The sequence below is a fragment of the Bos javanicus genome, chromosome 1 (assembly GCF_032452875.1).
Source record: "Bos javanicus breed banteng chromosome 1, ARS-OSU_banteng_1.0, whole genome shotgun sequence".
Taxonomy (NCBI): Eukaryota; Metazoa; Chordata; class Mammalia; order Artiodactyla; family Bovidae; genus Bos; species Bos javanicus.
In genome coordinates, this window is record NC_083868.1 from 11,104,370 (window position 1) to 11,120,201 (window position 15,832).

The 15,832-nt window shown below is 42.6% G+C and overlaps 1 protein-coding gene across 1 annotated transcript in view; it reads right to left on the reverse strand.

Moving 5' to 3' along the window:
- The window catches only part of JAM2 (junctional adhesion molecule 2), an 85,111-nt gene extending 69,805 nt beyond the window's left edge, over positions 1-15,306 (reverse strand). Inside the window, exon 1 of the mRNA XM_061425156.1 lies at positions 15,223-15,306. Within this exon, the coding sequence (XP_061281140.1) occupies positions 15,223-15,289 (67 nt within the window). The 5' untranslated portion in view covers positions 15,290-15,306. The remainder of the gene's footprint in view (positions 1-15,222) is intronic.
- Between the last annotated feature and the right edge of the window lie 526 nt (positions 15,307-15,832).

Below are 15,832 nucleotides of genomic sequence, written 5' to 3' on the forward strand. Positions count from 1 at the left end.
ATAAGGAAGGAGAGAGTTTGAGGAGCAATAAAATTACGCATTCATTTGCCAAGTGTTGTTCAGTTGCCAAGTCCTGTCTGACTCTGCGACCCCATGGACTGCAGCACTCCAGGCTTCCCTATCCTTCACCATCTCCTGGAGTTTGCACAAGTTCATGTCCATTGAGTCAGTGATGCCATCCAACCGTTTCATCTCTGGTTCCTCTGCTTTTTCTGAATGCACTCATTAAGGACTATGAATTTTACATGTCTCCTGGGATTTTCATTACTAAAAAAATTTGTAGTTTTATGAAGCTGAGGCAAATACACAAACTCCAGGTTACTTAATTTCTTTTAACCAGTTATTACTGTGTGCTAGCCACTATGCTGGGTTCCAGGGACACAAAGATGTGTTGTCTCTGCCCTCAGCAAACTCACAGTCCAGAGATGCAGGTGTAAAATGGTAAGAGTACAGCCCAACAAGTGCTGTAGAGAAGCAGCTACATGGCAAGAGCACCAGGATTATAATGAGCAGGAGACTCTGGCTCTGAAGAATGGATGGGCTGGAAAGGCTTAAAAGAAGAGGTCAGGGATTTTGGAGTTAGACCTTTAGAAGGCAATTGCGTTTGGCAACATGGAGAACATTTGGACAAGGACAACAATGGTAGCAAAGATGTGCCTTGGAAAGGAGGAACATTCAGTTCAGTTCAGTTCAGTAGCTCAGACATGTCCGACTCTTCATGACCCCATGAATTGCAGCACGCCAGGCCTCCCTGTCCATCATCAACTCCCGGAGTTCACCCAAACTCATGTCCATCGAGTCAGTGATGCCTTCCAGCCATCTCATCCTCTGTCGTCCCCTTCTCCTCCTGCCCCCAATCCCTCCCAGCATCACAATCTTTTCCAATGAGTCAACTCTTTGCATGAGATGGTCAAAGTACTGGAGTTTCAGCTTTAGCATCAGTCCTTCCAAAGAACACCCAGGGTTGATCTCCTTTAGAATAGACTGGTTGGATCTCCTTGCAGTCCAAGGGACTCTCAAGAGTCTTCTCCAACACCACAGTTCAAAAGCATCAATTCTTTGGCACTCAGACTTCTTCACAGTCCAACTCTCACATCCATACATGACCAATGGAAAAACCATAGCCTTGACTAGACGGACCTTTGTTGGCAAAGTAATATCTCTGCTTTTGAATATGCTATCTAGGTTGATCATAACTTTCCTTCCAAGGAGTAAGCGTCTTTTAATTTCATGGCTGCAATCACCATCTGCAGTGATTTTGGAGCCCCCCAAAATAAAGTCTGACACTGTTTCCACTGTTTCCCCATCTAAGTCTCACAACATTGTATCTAGGTAAAACGGCACCGAGGTTCACTCCCTTACACACACTTACAGGTACAGCTGGGACACAAACACAAAAGAACCTGACTTCTTCTGGCACCAAAAGCATTATATGGGGTCAAAGTACAAAGATCCCACAACCCCAATCAGTTTACATAAAACTTTTATCATATTTTTATGGAATAGCTCACTGTGCTTAGATTATTGGATTAAATAATAGAATAATTCAGTTCAGTTCAGTTCATTTGCTCAGTCGTGTCGGACTCTTTGCAACCCCATGGACTACAGCATGCCAGGCCTCCCTGTCCATCACCAACTCCCAGAGTTTATCCAAACTCATGTCCATTGAGTCGGTAATGCCATCCAACCATCTCATCCTCTGTCGTCCCCTTCTCCTCCCACCTTCAATCTTTCCCAGCATCAGGGTCTTTACCAGTGACCAGTAATTACATTATTGGATTAAACAGATCAGTGTTTATTTACACCTGAGTCACCGTTTATTTCATGGTGTGCATTCTACTTCTGATTAAAATCCATTTCTATTTTAAAATGCCTCTAGAGCGTTTTTTTTAAAACATAAACACAATTCTCTCTTTTCAAATTTAGCACTTTTCCAGTAGTTCAATGTTCCAGTTTTATTTGTGGTCATTACTTCTTTGGTCTCTTTTAAAAATAGCAGCAGCTCACACTTGTCTGTAAATCTTAGCTGGAGCTGGTGTCTCCACCCTGTCTGGGTGTCAGCCCTTACTCTCTTCTTCTATGGATTTTTTCATTGGGTCTCCTTGGAATTCCTCTCTTTCTAGTTTTGATCACTTGTTTGGGAGTTTATTTCCCTCTGTTGTGTTATATCACTTGGTTTCATTACTTATATTTTAGTGATTTTAACTAGAAGATCGTCCCTACTGCATCTTGGCATAAGGTGTTTTTTTTTTTTTTTTTTTGGTTACAAAAAAGTATTTTTCTGTATGATTTTTAAAAATTAATTTATATTGGAGTATAGTTGCTTTACAATGGTGCTATGTTAGTTTCTGCTATACAGCAAAATTAATCAGCCCCACATACACATATTCCCCCTCCCTTTTGGACTTCCTACCCGTTCAGGTCACCACCGACCATTGAAGAGAGTTCCCTGTGGTATACAGTAGATTCTCATCAGTTCTACTATTGAACTATTTCACAGTACAGTTTCGATAGTGTATATGTGTCAATACTAATCTTCCAATTCTTCCCACATGCTCACCAACCGGCCCTCTCTTCTCTGGCCAGCAATTGAGTGAAAGTTGCTCAGTAGTGTCTGACTCTTTCATCCCCATGGACTGTATAGTCCATGGAATTCTCCAGGCCAGAATACTGGAGTGGGTAGCCTTTCCCTTCTCCAGGGGATCTTCCCAACCCAGGCATCAAACTCAGGTCTCCCACTTTGCAGACGGATTGTTTACCAGCTGGATCACAAGAGAAGCCCAAGAATACTGGAGTGGGTAGCCTATCCCTTCTCCAGCAGATCTTCCCAAGCCAGGAATCAAACTGAGGTCTCCTGCATTGCAGGCGGATTCTTAACCAACTGAGCTATCGGGTTTTTAAAAGGTCTCTTCAATATGTTATCACGATTCCCATTTGGTGACCTAGCTTTGGGTTGTGGTTTCGTGCTATATCACTTCAGTCATGTCCAACTCTTCGTGACCGCATGGACTGTAGCCTGTCAGACTCCTCTGTTCATGGGACTCTCCAGACAAGAATACTGGAGTGGGTTGCCGTGCCCTCCTCCAGGGGATTGTCTCAACCCAGGGATTGAACCCGGGTCTCCTGCACTGCAGCAGGAGAGTTCTTTACCACTGGTGCCACCTTGGAAGCCCGGGTTGTGGCTTTAGTTACTAGTAAAAATAGAATTTTGTAGGAAAGCACAGAATACTATACATAATATGATATGGTTTGTTGGAACATGCAGAACATTAAGCATAGTAAAATTTGATTTTTATTTTTAAAGAAATGCTACAAGTACGCTCATATATGCTGGAACTACATTTCCCCTCATAGTTTTTCTGGAATCACATGCAACAAACTTACGAGTGGGCTACATAGCTGATGAGGAAGTAGAGAAAAGAGAACTCTTGCACACTATTGTTAAGAATGGACATTGGTACAGTCACTGTGAAAAACAGCACGGAGGTTCCTTAAAAAACTAAATACAGAGCTATCCTGTAACCCAACAATTCCACTTCAGGGTATGTATCTGAAGAAACAAAAACACGAATTCGAAAAGATACATGTACACCAATGTTCACAGCAGCACTATGTACAACAGCCAAGATTCAGAAGCAACCCACATGCCTATTAACAGATGAATGGATAAAGACGTGGAATGTGTACACACATGATGGAATACTACTCCGCCATAAAAAGAGAAGGAAATGTCATCATTTGCAACTACGGGGTGGACTTGGAGAGTATTATGATTAGTGAAATAAACAGAGAAAGACAATTACTGTAGGATATCACATATACGCTATCTAAAAAAATAAAGCAAACTCGTTTGTATAACAAAAAACAGACAATCTCACAGGTATAGACTACAAACACCAGAGGAGAGAGGTGGTTACTAAAGGAGGGAGTGACAGAAAGGGACAGATGGAGTAGGAGATTAAGAGGTACAAACTCCTGAGTGTAAAATAAACAAGCCACAAGGGTATATTGCACAGCACAGGGAATACAGCCAATAGGGTATAATAACTATAAATGGTGTGTAACTTCTAAAAATTGTGACTGTTGTACACCTGAAACTTATATAATATTGTACATCAACTACACCTCAACTAAAATATCAAATAAAGAAAGTGGGAATGGAATAGAAGTCAGAAGGACTGGAAAATACACTTATTTGTCATTTGACAACTTTTCTGTGATATTTGAATTCATCACATACATAAATTTTGTCAAACATGTAAGTAGGTGCATTTAACAGTGCTCTACTTTCAGCTCTGGTTATGTATATCATAAAGCAGAGAGCGAGTTTTTACAGTGTGAGGAAAGCTAAAACTGAAGACAGCCAAGGACTATTTTGACAAGATGTAAGCCAGCAAGCTGGAAACACTTTGCATAAAGGAGAGAGACCAGCTAGGCTTCTTCACTCTGTATAAATACAAAGACAAATTGGTCCCAAACCGTCCCTGTAAGATATTTTAAAAACTAAAACAAAACAGATTTTCCAAAGAAACAAAATCCTGATGCCAAAGACACATGAGAGTCAGAGAAAGAAGACTGTTCAGTTAAGGACTAAAACTCATGTCTATTATACTCACGAGGATTCTTGCTCAGGACGTTTTGAGTCCAGACAGTGGACAGCTAAGAGAGTAGCTATTTCTTTAATCATGGAATCATTCAAGAGCACTTTATTTACTCCCGTATAGTCCACTCTTGCATGTTTCCCCACTTCCAGTTTCTTGAAGGAAATATTTGACATTTTTCTCCACAAAGTTTCTTTCCCATTGGGCTATTAATAATGTTAACAAAAGCAGAAGGAGAACCTCTGAAGATTTAGAGAAAGCAGCTGGACAGGCATAAATGACCCTTGTTTACTTAAAGTGAAGTGTTTACCTCTATTCAGCAGTTTTAGGGAATTTCCAGGAGTTAAAGTATGCTTTGAATCAGGACTCTTCAAATTCTATCCCTTAGAACATTATAGAGTCTGCAGGAGCTGTTCAATACTGTTTCCTAAAAATGTTATTTAAATCATTCTTTTTTAATTGACACATGGTTGACTTATAATGTTGTGTTAGTTTCAGGTATATAACAAAGTGAACGTATCTACATCTATTCTTTTTCAGATTCTTTTCCATATACAAGATACTGAATATAGTTCCCTGTGTTATATGGTGGGTCTTTGTTTATTTTATATATAGTAGTGTGTATCTATTAATTCCAAACTCCTAATTTATCCCTCCCCATCCTTCCCTTTTAGTAACAGTAAGTTTGTTTTCTATGTCTGTGAGTCTATTTCTGTTTTGTAAATTTAGGATTCCACATACAACTGATATTATATGATATTTATCTTTCTCTATCTGACTTCATTTAGTATAATAATCCCTAGGTCCATTCATGTTGCTGCAAATGTCATTATTTCATTCTTTTTACGGATCAGTAATATTTCATTGTATGTATGTACCATCTCATCTTTGTCCGTTTGTCTGTCAATGGACGTTTTGGTTGCTTCCATGTCTTGGCCCTTGTAAACAATGCTGCAGTGAACAAACGGGGCACATGTTTCTTTTCAAATTAGAGTTTGTCTTTTCCTGATCTATGCCCAATAGTGGGATTGCTGGTAGTTCTATATTTTTTTAAGGAACCTCCATACTGTTCTCCACAGTGACTCCACCAAATTATATTCCCACCAGCAATGGAGGAGGGTTCCATTTCAGGGAGTAGCTCTTGACCTACTTCATAGGTTCAGGATACTGTTTTGCTTCTCTCCTCATAAAACATAGGAAATTTCAAACTGCAGAACATTTCTGATCTACTTACCGGTTTGAAGATTCTGAGTAGGGTTTTGTGGTTCGGTCAGCAGTCATTCATTTGAACACACACATCCTCCCTCTCTCTCTCTCTCCGTCTCTCTCTCTCTCTCTGTCTCCCTCTCTGTCTCTCATGCACACACTCACACTCTTAGTAATACAGAAAGCCACTCTTCTTCCCATCATATCTAATCAAATCACCCTTCTAAGGGTGGTAACTTGGGGAAACTCTAAAAATACTTAAAAAAAAATCCTATTGGGAGACAAACTCAGGCAGTGGAAAAGAGAACAACATTGAAAGAAGAGACATATTACTGGTAACCCAAGGAGCTATGTTTTATGTTTATACATTAGAAACTGAACATAAAGTTGGAAACACCTGCAATATACATGATTTTTTTTAAATCCCTTAAAAACCAAAGAGCAGTTTTCTTCAAATCCCTGATTCAATTGAATAAACTGCATTTCAAATAATCAAACCATTTTCTGTGGGTACCTGTACATAGTTGATGATATATGATTGTGTTTGTATATATTTCAGTAAACGATGTAAAAACATACTTGGGGCCTTCGCTGATGGCTCAGTGATGAATTCACCTGCCAAGGCAGGAGACATGGGTTCGATCCCTCATCAGAGATGATGCCGTATGTGGCAGGGCAACTAAGCCTCTGCGCCACAAGTACTGATGCTGTGCTCTAGAGCCAGGAGGCACAACTACAGAAGCCCACTCACCCTAGAGCCCATGCTCCGCAACAAGAAAACTCTCATAGCCATGGCAATGAGAAGTTTTACGCACCGCAACTCGAGAAAAGTCCAAGCAGCAACAAAGACTCAGCACAACCAATTATATAAATAAATACTTTTTAAAAAAGACATACTTAGCAAGTAATTGTCGACCACTCCAACTGCATCCAACTGTCTCCCCACTTCAACTCCCCACCTACCCTATTCTGCCCGTTCTTCACCCTCCACCCACTGTGTTCTCTTTCTGAAATGCAAATCAGACTGACATTCAGTGTTCAAAAGCCTTCGCTGGCTTCTCCTCGCTATAAATTCAAATCCTAAATATGTGCATCCACCTCCACCTGCTGCCTCGCACCTCGCTGCTGTGCACACTCTGTCCCTACGGAACTTCTTTTATTCTTTCACCCTCTTTCTTCTCACTCTGCCCCAAGGACAGCTGTGCATTCCGTTGGCTCTATTGGTCTCTTCCATCTTCTTTACCCAGTATGCCCCTTCATAGATATAGAGATGAATGTGTGTATGTTTTGTAATAAAACTTTAATAAAAAGTATTCCATTTTTTTTACATTTTAAAGTTTTTATCTAGCTATTTTATTCTATTTTTCAGCCATGATGTGCAGCTTGGGGCATCTTAATTCCCTGACCAAGGATCAAAGCTTTGCCCCCTGCAATGACAGCACAGAGTCTTAACCACTGAACCACCAGGGAAGTCCTTAAAATAAATTCTTAAAATAATGAAAGTTAATGAAACTTACTGGTTCATTCAAAGCTGTTTAAACTAGTACAATGCTTATGAAACAGCGTAGCTTTTGTCTATGACTCTCAAAAATGTCAGAAATCCATTATGAGGGATAATACGAATGCTTAACTTCAGTTCAGTTGCTCAGTCATGTCCGACTCTTTGCAACCCCATGAACCACAGCATGCCAAGCCTCTCTGTCCAACACCAACTCCCAGAGTTCACCCAAACCCATGTCCATCAAGTCAGTGATGCCATCCAACCATCTCATCCTCTGTTGTCCCCTTCTCCTCCTGCCCTCAATCCCTCCCAGCATCAGGGGCTTTTCAAATGAGTCAGCTCTTCACATCAGGTGGCCAAAGGATTGGAGTTCAGCTTCAACATCAGTTCTTCCAATGAACATCCAGGACTGATCTCCTTTAGGATGGACTGGTTGGATCTCCTTGCACTCCAAGGGACTCTCAAGAGTCCTCTCCAACACCACAGTTCAAAAGCATCAATTCTTCTGCACTCAGTTTTCTTCACAGTCCAACTCTCACATCCATACATGACCAATGGAAAAACCATAGCCTTGACTAGACAGATCTTTGTGGACAAAGTAATGTCTCTGCTTTTTAATTTGCTGTCTAGGTTGGTCATAAATTTCCTTCCAAGGAGTAAGCAGCCAGATTCATGGCTGCAATCACCATCTGCAGTGATTTTGGAGCCCAGAAAAATAAAGTCAGCCACTGTTTCCACTGTTTCCCCATCTATTTGCCACGAAGTGATGGGACTGGATGCCATGATCTTCGTTTTCTAAATGTTGAGCTTTAAGCCAACTTTTTCACTCTCCTCTTTCACTTTCATCAAGAGGCTCTTTCTGCCATAAGGGTGGTGTCATCTGCATATCTGAGGTTATTGATAGATTTCTCCCAGCAATCTTGATTCCAGCTTGTGCTTCCTCCAGCCCAGCATTTCTCATGATGTACTCTGCATAGAAGTTAAATAAGCAGGGTGACAATATACAACCTTGATGTACTCCTTTTCCTCTTTGGAACCAGTCTGTTGTTCCATGTCCAGTTCTAACTGTTGCTTCCTGACTTGCATACAGGTTTCTCAAGAGGCAGGTCAGGTGGTCTGCTTAACTTAATGGCTCCCCAAATTTAACAATAATAACAGTACCTGTTTTTTAAATGCATTACACGGGTGGACACGTTTCTTTCTCCCTCATCCTCTATGAGGTTATTGGTACTGTTATTGGAATTATCACTATTACAGCTGACGCATACAAGTCAAATCAACTTGTACAAGGTCAAAGAGCTAGTAAATGAACAGAGTTCAGCATTAGAGTACACACTGTTTACCAGTACACTATGCCGTCTGAAATACAACCCCAAAAATGCAAATATATAAGCAGCAATATAATTTAAAGGGGATTTCCTGATAGCTCAGTTGGTAAAGAATCTGCCTGCAATGCAGGAGACCCCAGTTCAATTTCTAGGTTGGGAAGATTCCCTGGAGAAGGGATAGACTACCCATTCCAGTATTCTTGGAGTTCCCTTGTGGCTAAGCTGGTAAAGAATCTGTCTGCAATGTAGGATGCCTGGGTTAGATCCCTGGGTTGGGAAGATCCCCTGGAGAGGGGAAAGGGTACCCACTCCAGTATTCTGCCCTGGAGAATTCCATGAACTGTATAGTCCATGGGGTTGCAAAGAGTCGCAAAGAGTACATGCTCTTTACCAGTACACTCTGCCATCTGAAATACAACCCCCAAAATGGAAATATATAAGCAGCAATATAATTGAAAAGGAAGAGTTATGGTTGCTCCATAGGTTCTAGAATGTTCTTGGCCACAGCACTGATTTCACAATCCTGATTTTGGTTGGTGTGGTAGACAGAATAATGGTCCCCCAAAAGGCGTCCACAGCCTAACTCCAGGAACCTATAAATATGTTACTTTACATGGTAAATAGGAAATAAGGTTGTAGATGGAATTAAAGTCACTAACTAGCTGCCCTTGAGATGAGTAGATTATTCTAGATTTCCCAGGAGGGCCTGATGCAATTTTAAGGGTCCTTTTAAGTGGAAGGGGCGTCCCAGGTGGCGCAGTGGTAATGAAACTGCCTGCCAATGCGGGAGATGCAAGAGACTTGGGTTCGATCCCTGGGTTGGGAAGATCCTCTGGAGTAGGAAATGGCAACCTGTTTCAGCATTCTTGCCTGGAAAAGTCCATGGACAGAGGAGCCTGGTGGGCTACAGTCCAGGAGGCCACAAACTTAGTGACTGAGCATGCACACACATAAATGGAAGAAGGAGGAAGAAGACAGAGAACCAGAGATATGGCAGCCTGGCATTGCTGGTTTGCATCTGGAGGAATGGGGCCATGGCTTGCCTCTAGAAGCTAGAAAAGACACAGAAACAGGTTCTCTCTAGAAACTCTCGAAGGAACACTGCCTCTCCGTACCTTGATTTTAGCCCAGGGAGACTTATTTCATACTTCTGACCTCTAGAACTTTAAGATAAAAGGTTTATGTTGTATTAAATGTATGATAATTTATTACTGTGGCAATAAGAGAGTTCTGACCTCAGTAACAACTTCCAAGAAAGTAGTGCCCAGTTTTAAGTTTTCTCTTTTTGCCAGAGAAAGCACTTCACCCAAATTTTGATTCCTCTTTTCCACCCACCCCCTCATCTTCTTCAAAACATCAGTCTGGCAATACAGGTACTCTGGAGTATTGGCTCAGCGGTGCTGTCACTACATTGCTATGAGATGTAAAGAAATGTTATTTTAAACAATGGCTTTTACAGATTTCTACTGGTGTGACTTAAACACAGCATCTCTTGCCTCTGTGGTCTAATACATCTTTTCTACCAAAGAGACCCACTGGAGGAAGCTGGTGTGATAGAAACCATGGGCAGAGCAAATGTATGTACATTCATATGGGCTCCTCCCCTTGAGCTGTTCCTGAAAGGGAAAGTGAAGGTCACTCAGTTGTGTGCGACTCTTTGCCACCCCGTGGACCTCTCCAGGCTATAATACTGGAGTGGGTACCCTTCCCCTTCTCCAGGGGATCTTCCCGACCCAGGGATCGAACCCAGGTCTCCCGTACTGCAGGCGGATTCTTTACCAGCTGAGCCACAAGGGAACCCCAAGAATCCTGGAGTGGGTAGCTTATCCCTTCTCCAGTGGATCTTCTGGACCGAGGAACTGAACTGGGGTCTCCTGCATTGCAGGCGGATTCTTTACCAACTGAGCTATGAGGGAAGCCCTGGGGAGGGATAAATGAGTGTCCTCCGCCATAGGGAACTCAATGTTCTCTTTATGCTGACATTTTTGCTTTTGACTTCTCCCTTTCTAATGTCATGTTTGTTACAGTACTGAAATGGTTATCAGGTCTACCAGCAAGCCCAATATGGCCTTTGCATTCATCTTGACTATGCCAAGATGGAACAAGTTCTCCTCGGCAAACTGATTATGATATTTTGTTCTTAGCAATGTTGACAGAGGGCAGAATTTTCCTGGCACTGGTTTCCTGGAGTGCTGTTTTGGGTCAGTTCCATCATAAAAACAGAATCTTATAATTTTGCAGAAGATACAAACCTCTCTCTCCCTCCACTATCCTTATCAGTTGGTAAGAGATTAGAGACTCAGACCAAGTTGCCTGGCTTGGGTTCCAGTCTAGATCTGGGGACCAGCTGCTACTAGCCGTGTAGAGTCAAGAACAGCACACTGCTCTCATTCAAATTCAACTCCTTGTCTTAAATGTCACCTCAGAGAACTCTGACATCTCACCTCCTTGGAATAAATTAGAGCTTAATGATTTATAATGCAATCATTAATTCTATCCATATATTTCTTCCACTTACTCCACATCCCTTCCCATTTAATTGATGTATATTTATACATACCATTAACCAAGCACTTTGCTCAGCACTGGACATATAGTGGTGATCAAACATCAAGACATGTCTTCCCTCATGGAGCTTTCATTTTAGTGGGAAAGAAAAATATAATTCAACTAAACGTGCAAATAAATGTCCATTTATCAACAGGTATGCTGAAATCAGAATTTAAATAACAGCAATGACAACAAAAAGCAATTCTCCTGACTACCAAAAAAGAAACAAAGAATATTGACAGATAGATGTAAAATGAAAGAATGGGAATGAGCATGATATTATACAGAATAGGATTGAGATAAAAGAGTGGCACAGTCATATATGGGATGAATATTAAGAAATTGAATATATAAATACAGCATAAGGAATCTACTATCTTTTCTTGAATGAAGGGGCAAAAAAGGGCCAAGTACTTGAAAAAATGAAAGGAGTGATGGCCAGTTATCTATGGAACAAATTCTCTGATATTCTCAAAACAAGTCTCAGTTCCACCTCTTTCCACCCTAAGTAAGTGAGCTTAGACAAGTAACTTAGCTTTTCTGAGCCTTAGGGACCCTTTCTATAAGTTGAAGATATGTTCTGTCTCACGCATTTGTTGAGAACTTAAAAAGAGAGAATATACAAGGAAGTCCTAGGAACAGTGTGATACTGTTCCTTCAGTACAGATTTAGCCTTCCGTACAGTTTTGGGGGCCTTCCCTGGTGGCTCAGGGGTAAAGAAGCCGCCTGCCAATTCAGGAGTCATGGGTTCTATCCCTGGGTCAAGAAGATCCCCTGGAGAAGGAAATGGCAATCAGCTCGAGTATCCTTGCCTGGGAAATCCCATGGACAGAGGAGCCTGGTGGACCACAGTCCATGGGGTGGAAAAGAGTTGGACAAAACTTATCAACTGAACAGCAACAATATTTTTTGACTCTGGACATGAAACCTGAGTGGATAAATCACAAATAGAATAGTGGAGTGAAACTTAGTCTCAAAGAACAAAAAAGTAGTGACTGAACAACAACAATAGCTTTTGAATCTGGATGTGACACCTGAGTCAATAAATCACAAATAGGATAGTGGAGTGAAACTTAGTCTCAACGAGCATTCTTATTTTTTTCAACACCCTAAAAGCAATGAATGTACACAGTGCCAGACCTCGGTGTCTAATGTTTTCTCCAATCCAGGAACCAGGGATCCCTGGAGCAATGGCTAATTCTGGAACTGAAGCAGAAAATATACAGGATCACCTGGAGCATTCCGTGGTACTAGAAAGTAAGAAAGTGCTAAAAACAAACAAAAACACATACATACACAGTGATGAGGGGATGTCAAAGGGATATAGGAACCAATTTAAAGAACTCTCAATGGCCAAAGTTGGACAGTTTAGATTGTAAAAAAATAAATAAATAAAATACTACTGGACTATACCAGGTTCGATGCATGAGACAGGGTGTTCAGGGCTGGTGCACTGGGATGACTCAGAGGGATGGGATGGGGAGACAGGTGGGAGGGGGGTTCAGGATGGGGAATACATGTATATCCATGGCTGATTCATGACCATGTATGGCAAAACCACTACAATATTGTAAAGTAATTAGCCTCCAATTAAAATAAATTAATTAAAAAAATTACTGGACTATAATCCAAAGTGCAAAATAAATATTGATAAGCCTATACTGATGTAAAAATGAATGGATGAATGAATGGAGGAAGGGGGAGAGACACATCTCTCAAGCAGAATTCCAAATAATTTATGGAGCTACTCTACTCTCAAGGAGGTAGAATATAACTCTTCTTCCTTAGGTGTGGGGTGCACATAATGACTTCCTTACAAAAAATACAGTAAGGAAGTGGGGGGAGGGGAAGTTAACCGATATCATGTATTACATCAGCCAGGTGATAAAGGGTAACTCCAACAGTGATGTCATGTTCACAGGATGTACTCTTGATATGATGTGATGCAAATCATACTTTATCTTGGATATCTTCTTCCCACAACCCATAAACCCAGTTTAGTCATAAGAAAAGTATCAGAGAAACACCAGTTGAGGGACATCCTACAGAATATTTCGCCAATACTCCTAAACGTGTTAAGGTAACAAAAAAACACAAGGGAAGTCTGAGAAACTGCCACGGCTAAGAGGAGCCTAAGAACAGGACCACTAACTGTACTGTGGTGTCCTCAATGGGCTCCTGTGACAGAAAGGGACACTAGGGGAGAATGAAGAAAGTCTGAATAAAGTGTGGACTTCGGTTCGTAATAACGTATCAATACTGATTCTGTAACTGTGTGACTGATTCTGTAACACTAATCTAAAATATTAATAACAGGGGGAAGTGGGTGCCATATCTAGGGGAATTCCCTATACCACCTTTGCAATTTTTCTTTAAGTCTAAACTATTGTAAAATTTTAAAACAAAAGAAAACATTCTTGCAATACCAGGCCTTTGACATCCCAGGAACAATACAAAAAAGATCCCTGCACACTTTCAGATTAATCCCCATAGGAGTCAGGATTAGACAGGCCAATGTGTTAGCTTTACTCAAAGCTTGTAAAAGAGCTTATTTTGCTTATTCATCTAAGCCTGTGTTTGCCTCTGGGTTATTTCTTGACTCCAATTTCAAATTTAGGGTGTACTGTTTCTATTTTGATTACTGTATAGGAATACCAGAGTAAAACCATTTTCTCTGTTTTTAATTACTGATCATTCTAAAGTCAATCCTTTGACTTGAAATTTAAGATTGTCAGTGAAATATATAATTATCCTAGTGGTTTTGTTACAATTCCTCCAGCCTGTCTCTTTGTTGCCTTTTGACATTAGTGATTTTTCTCTCTGTGTGCTCAACATGACACCAATTGATATTTAAAAATCGCATAATGGTTTTATTGTGAAGCCTTGACTTTCTGATTTGATTTTCTATATATAAGTCAGGCACGTCCCTTCACTGAGACAACTTGCACCTTCTTCCCCAATAAGGGACAAAAACTCACATCAGGTTGAGCTGAGCAACTCAGGCAATGAGGGTGTGAGATTAAAGTCATTATATTATGTTATTAAACACTCATCCTGCAGGTTATTTTAAGTATTCTATTACCAGAACTTGAATAGCAACAATAATAATCCATCCCATTAAAAATAAATAAAGGACACGAAAAAAAAAAAAAAACCAAAAAAGGAAAAACCAAAGAAAACGGAAAACTTCGTTGCCTAAGTGTTTAAGATCTATTGCAATTTCCTCCATTTTTCTAAAAAGTTAACGGGAGGAAAACAAAATAATAGGAGATATTAACAGGATTTTAAATCTTATGAGCCCAGGATCCATAACAATCCTGTTTAGAACCATCCTGTGAAATTGGCTTTGGGACGTCCCCCCGCCACTCGATCATCCAGCTTCTCTAACTTTCTAACAACCATCCCGTTGGAAGTCCCCTGAGGACACAACAGCTGACCGGGGCGCTCAGACCAGACTTCTCTAACCGAATGCAGATGTGCAGGTGGAGAGGATAAAAGTAATTCCAGTTCAGCAGCCAGGAATTTCCCCCCACCCCGCGCCCCCAAAGTGCACTGCATATTACCGCCAAAAATGGGACCTTCAGACGCCAAGAAAACTCTAACACTGCCCCCAGCTCTGGTACTTAGAGTGTGGCCGGCCCCTGCCTCCGAGTGATGATGCCATCTTGGGATCTTAGCATCTCCTAAGGAGTTAGTGAGTTCTGCATTCTGGTCACGTCCCTGTGTCTAAAAACTTAACCCAACTTTTCCAGAATATGAGAACCTACTGGTGTGGACCCTTAATTTTTTCTAACTAGTTCAAATCAGATATTATTTAGAATAAACCGAAAACCTCCGAACTCCCCCCTACCCCCGCCCCAACAGGCATCCAAAATTGTGGGCTCCCTGGGTATGAAATCAGATGCCCGGGGGAGGACCTTTCCGTTCGAGGTCCCGGGGACAGTCCTCCGCCAGGACCAGGTCTAGGGGCTGAAGATTGGGGGAAGCTGGTCTCAGCAGGACTGGGTGGGAGGGTAGAGGTACCCCAGCAACTTACAGTCCAGGGCGACCACCAGGTAGCGCAGCAGGAGAAGCAGGAGGTGGTGGCGGCTCCTCCTTGCCATCTTCGTGGGGGTCGGGAGCTGGCGCCTCCTCGGAAGCTGAGGGTCCCGGCGGCGGGAGCGCGGGAGGCCGGCCGCGGGGTGGTGGTGGCGGTCACCGGACTCCTCAGGGCGGGAGGGGAGAGCGGCGCGCAGCGGAGCGGAGGGGCGGACCCTGATGGGATGTCAGTTTCCCCCTTCCAGGGGCGCCCGCTCCGCGCGCAGCCCAGAGGCGGGTCTGGTGTAGCCCGGGGCCTGCGGGGGTCTGGGCAGTTCTATTTTGGAGGGGGCGTGGGGGGAGGCAGGGAGGCGGAGGCAGCCGGACGAGATGCCGGCTGGCTCCTAATGAGGGGGCCGGAGGAGGCAGGCGAGGAGCGGAAGGGAAGCCCTGGCGGGGCGTCCCCCGCCCCCGTGCCACCGGGATTGATCGGCTTTGTGTCGGGTCCCGGCGCGGGGCTGCCAGCTGTCCCCGGGGCGCGGAGCCCGGGCGCGGGAGGCGCTGGCCGCGGGCGCGGGGGTGGGGCGCGGCGGAGGTTGCGGGGGGAGGTGCTCCGCCCGCCGCGCTCA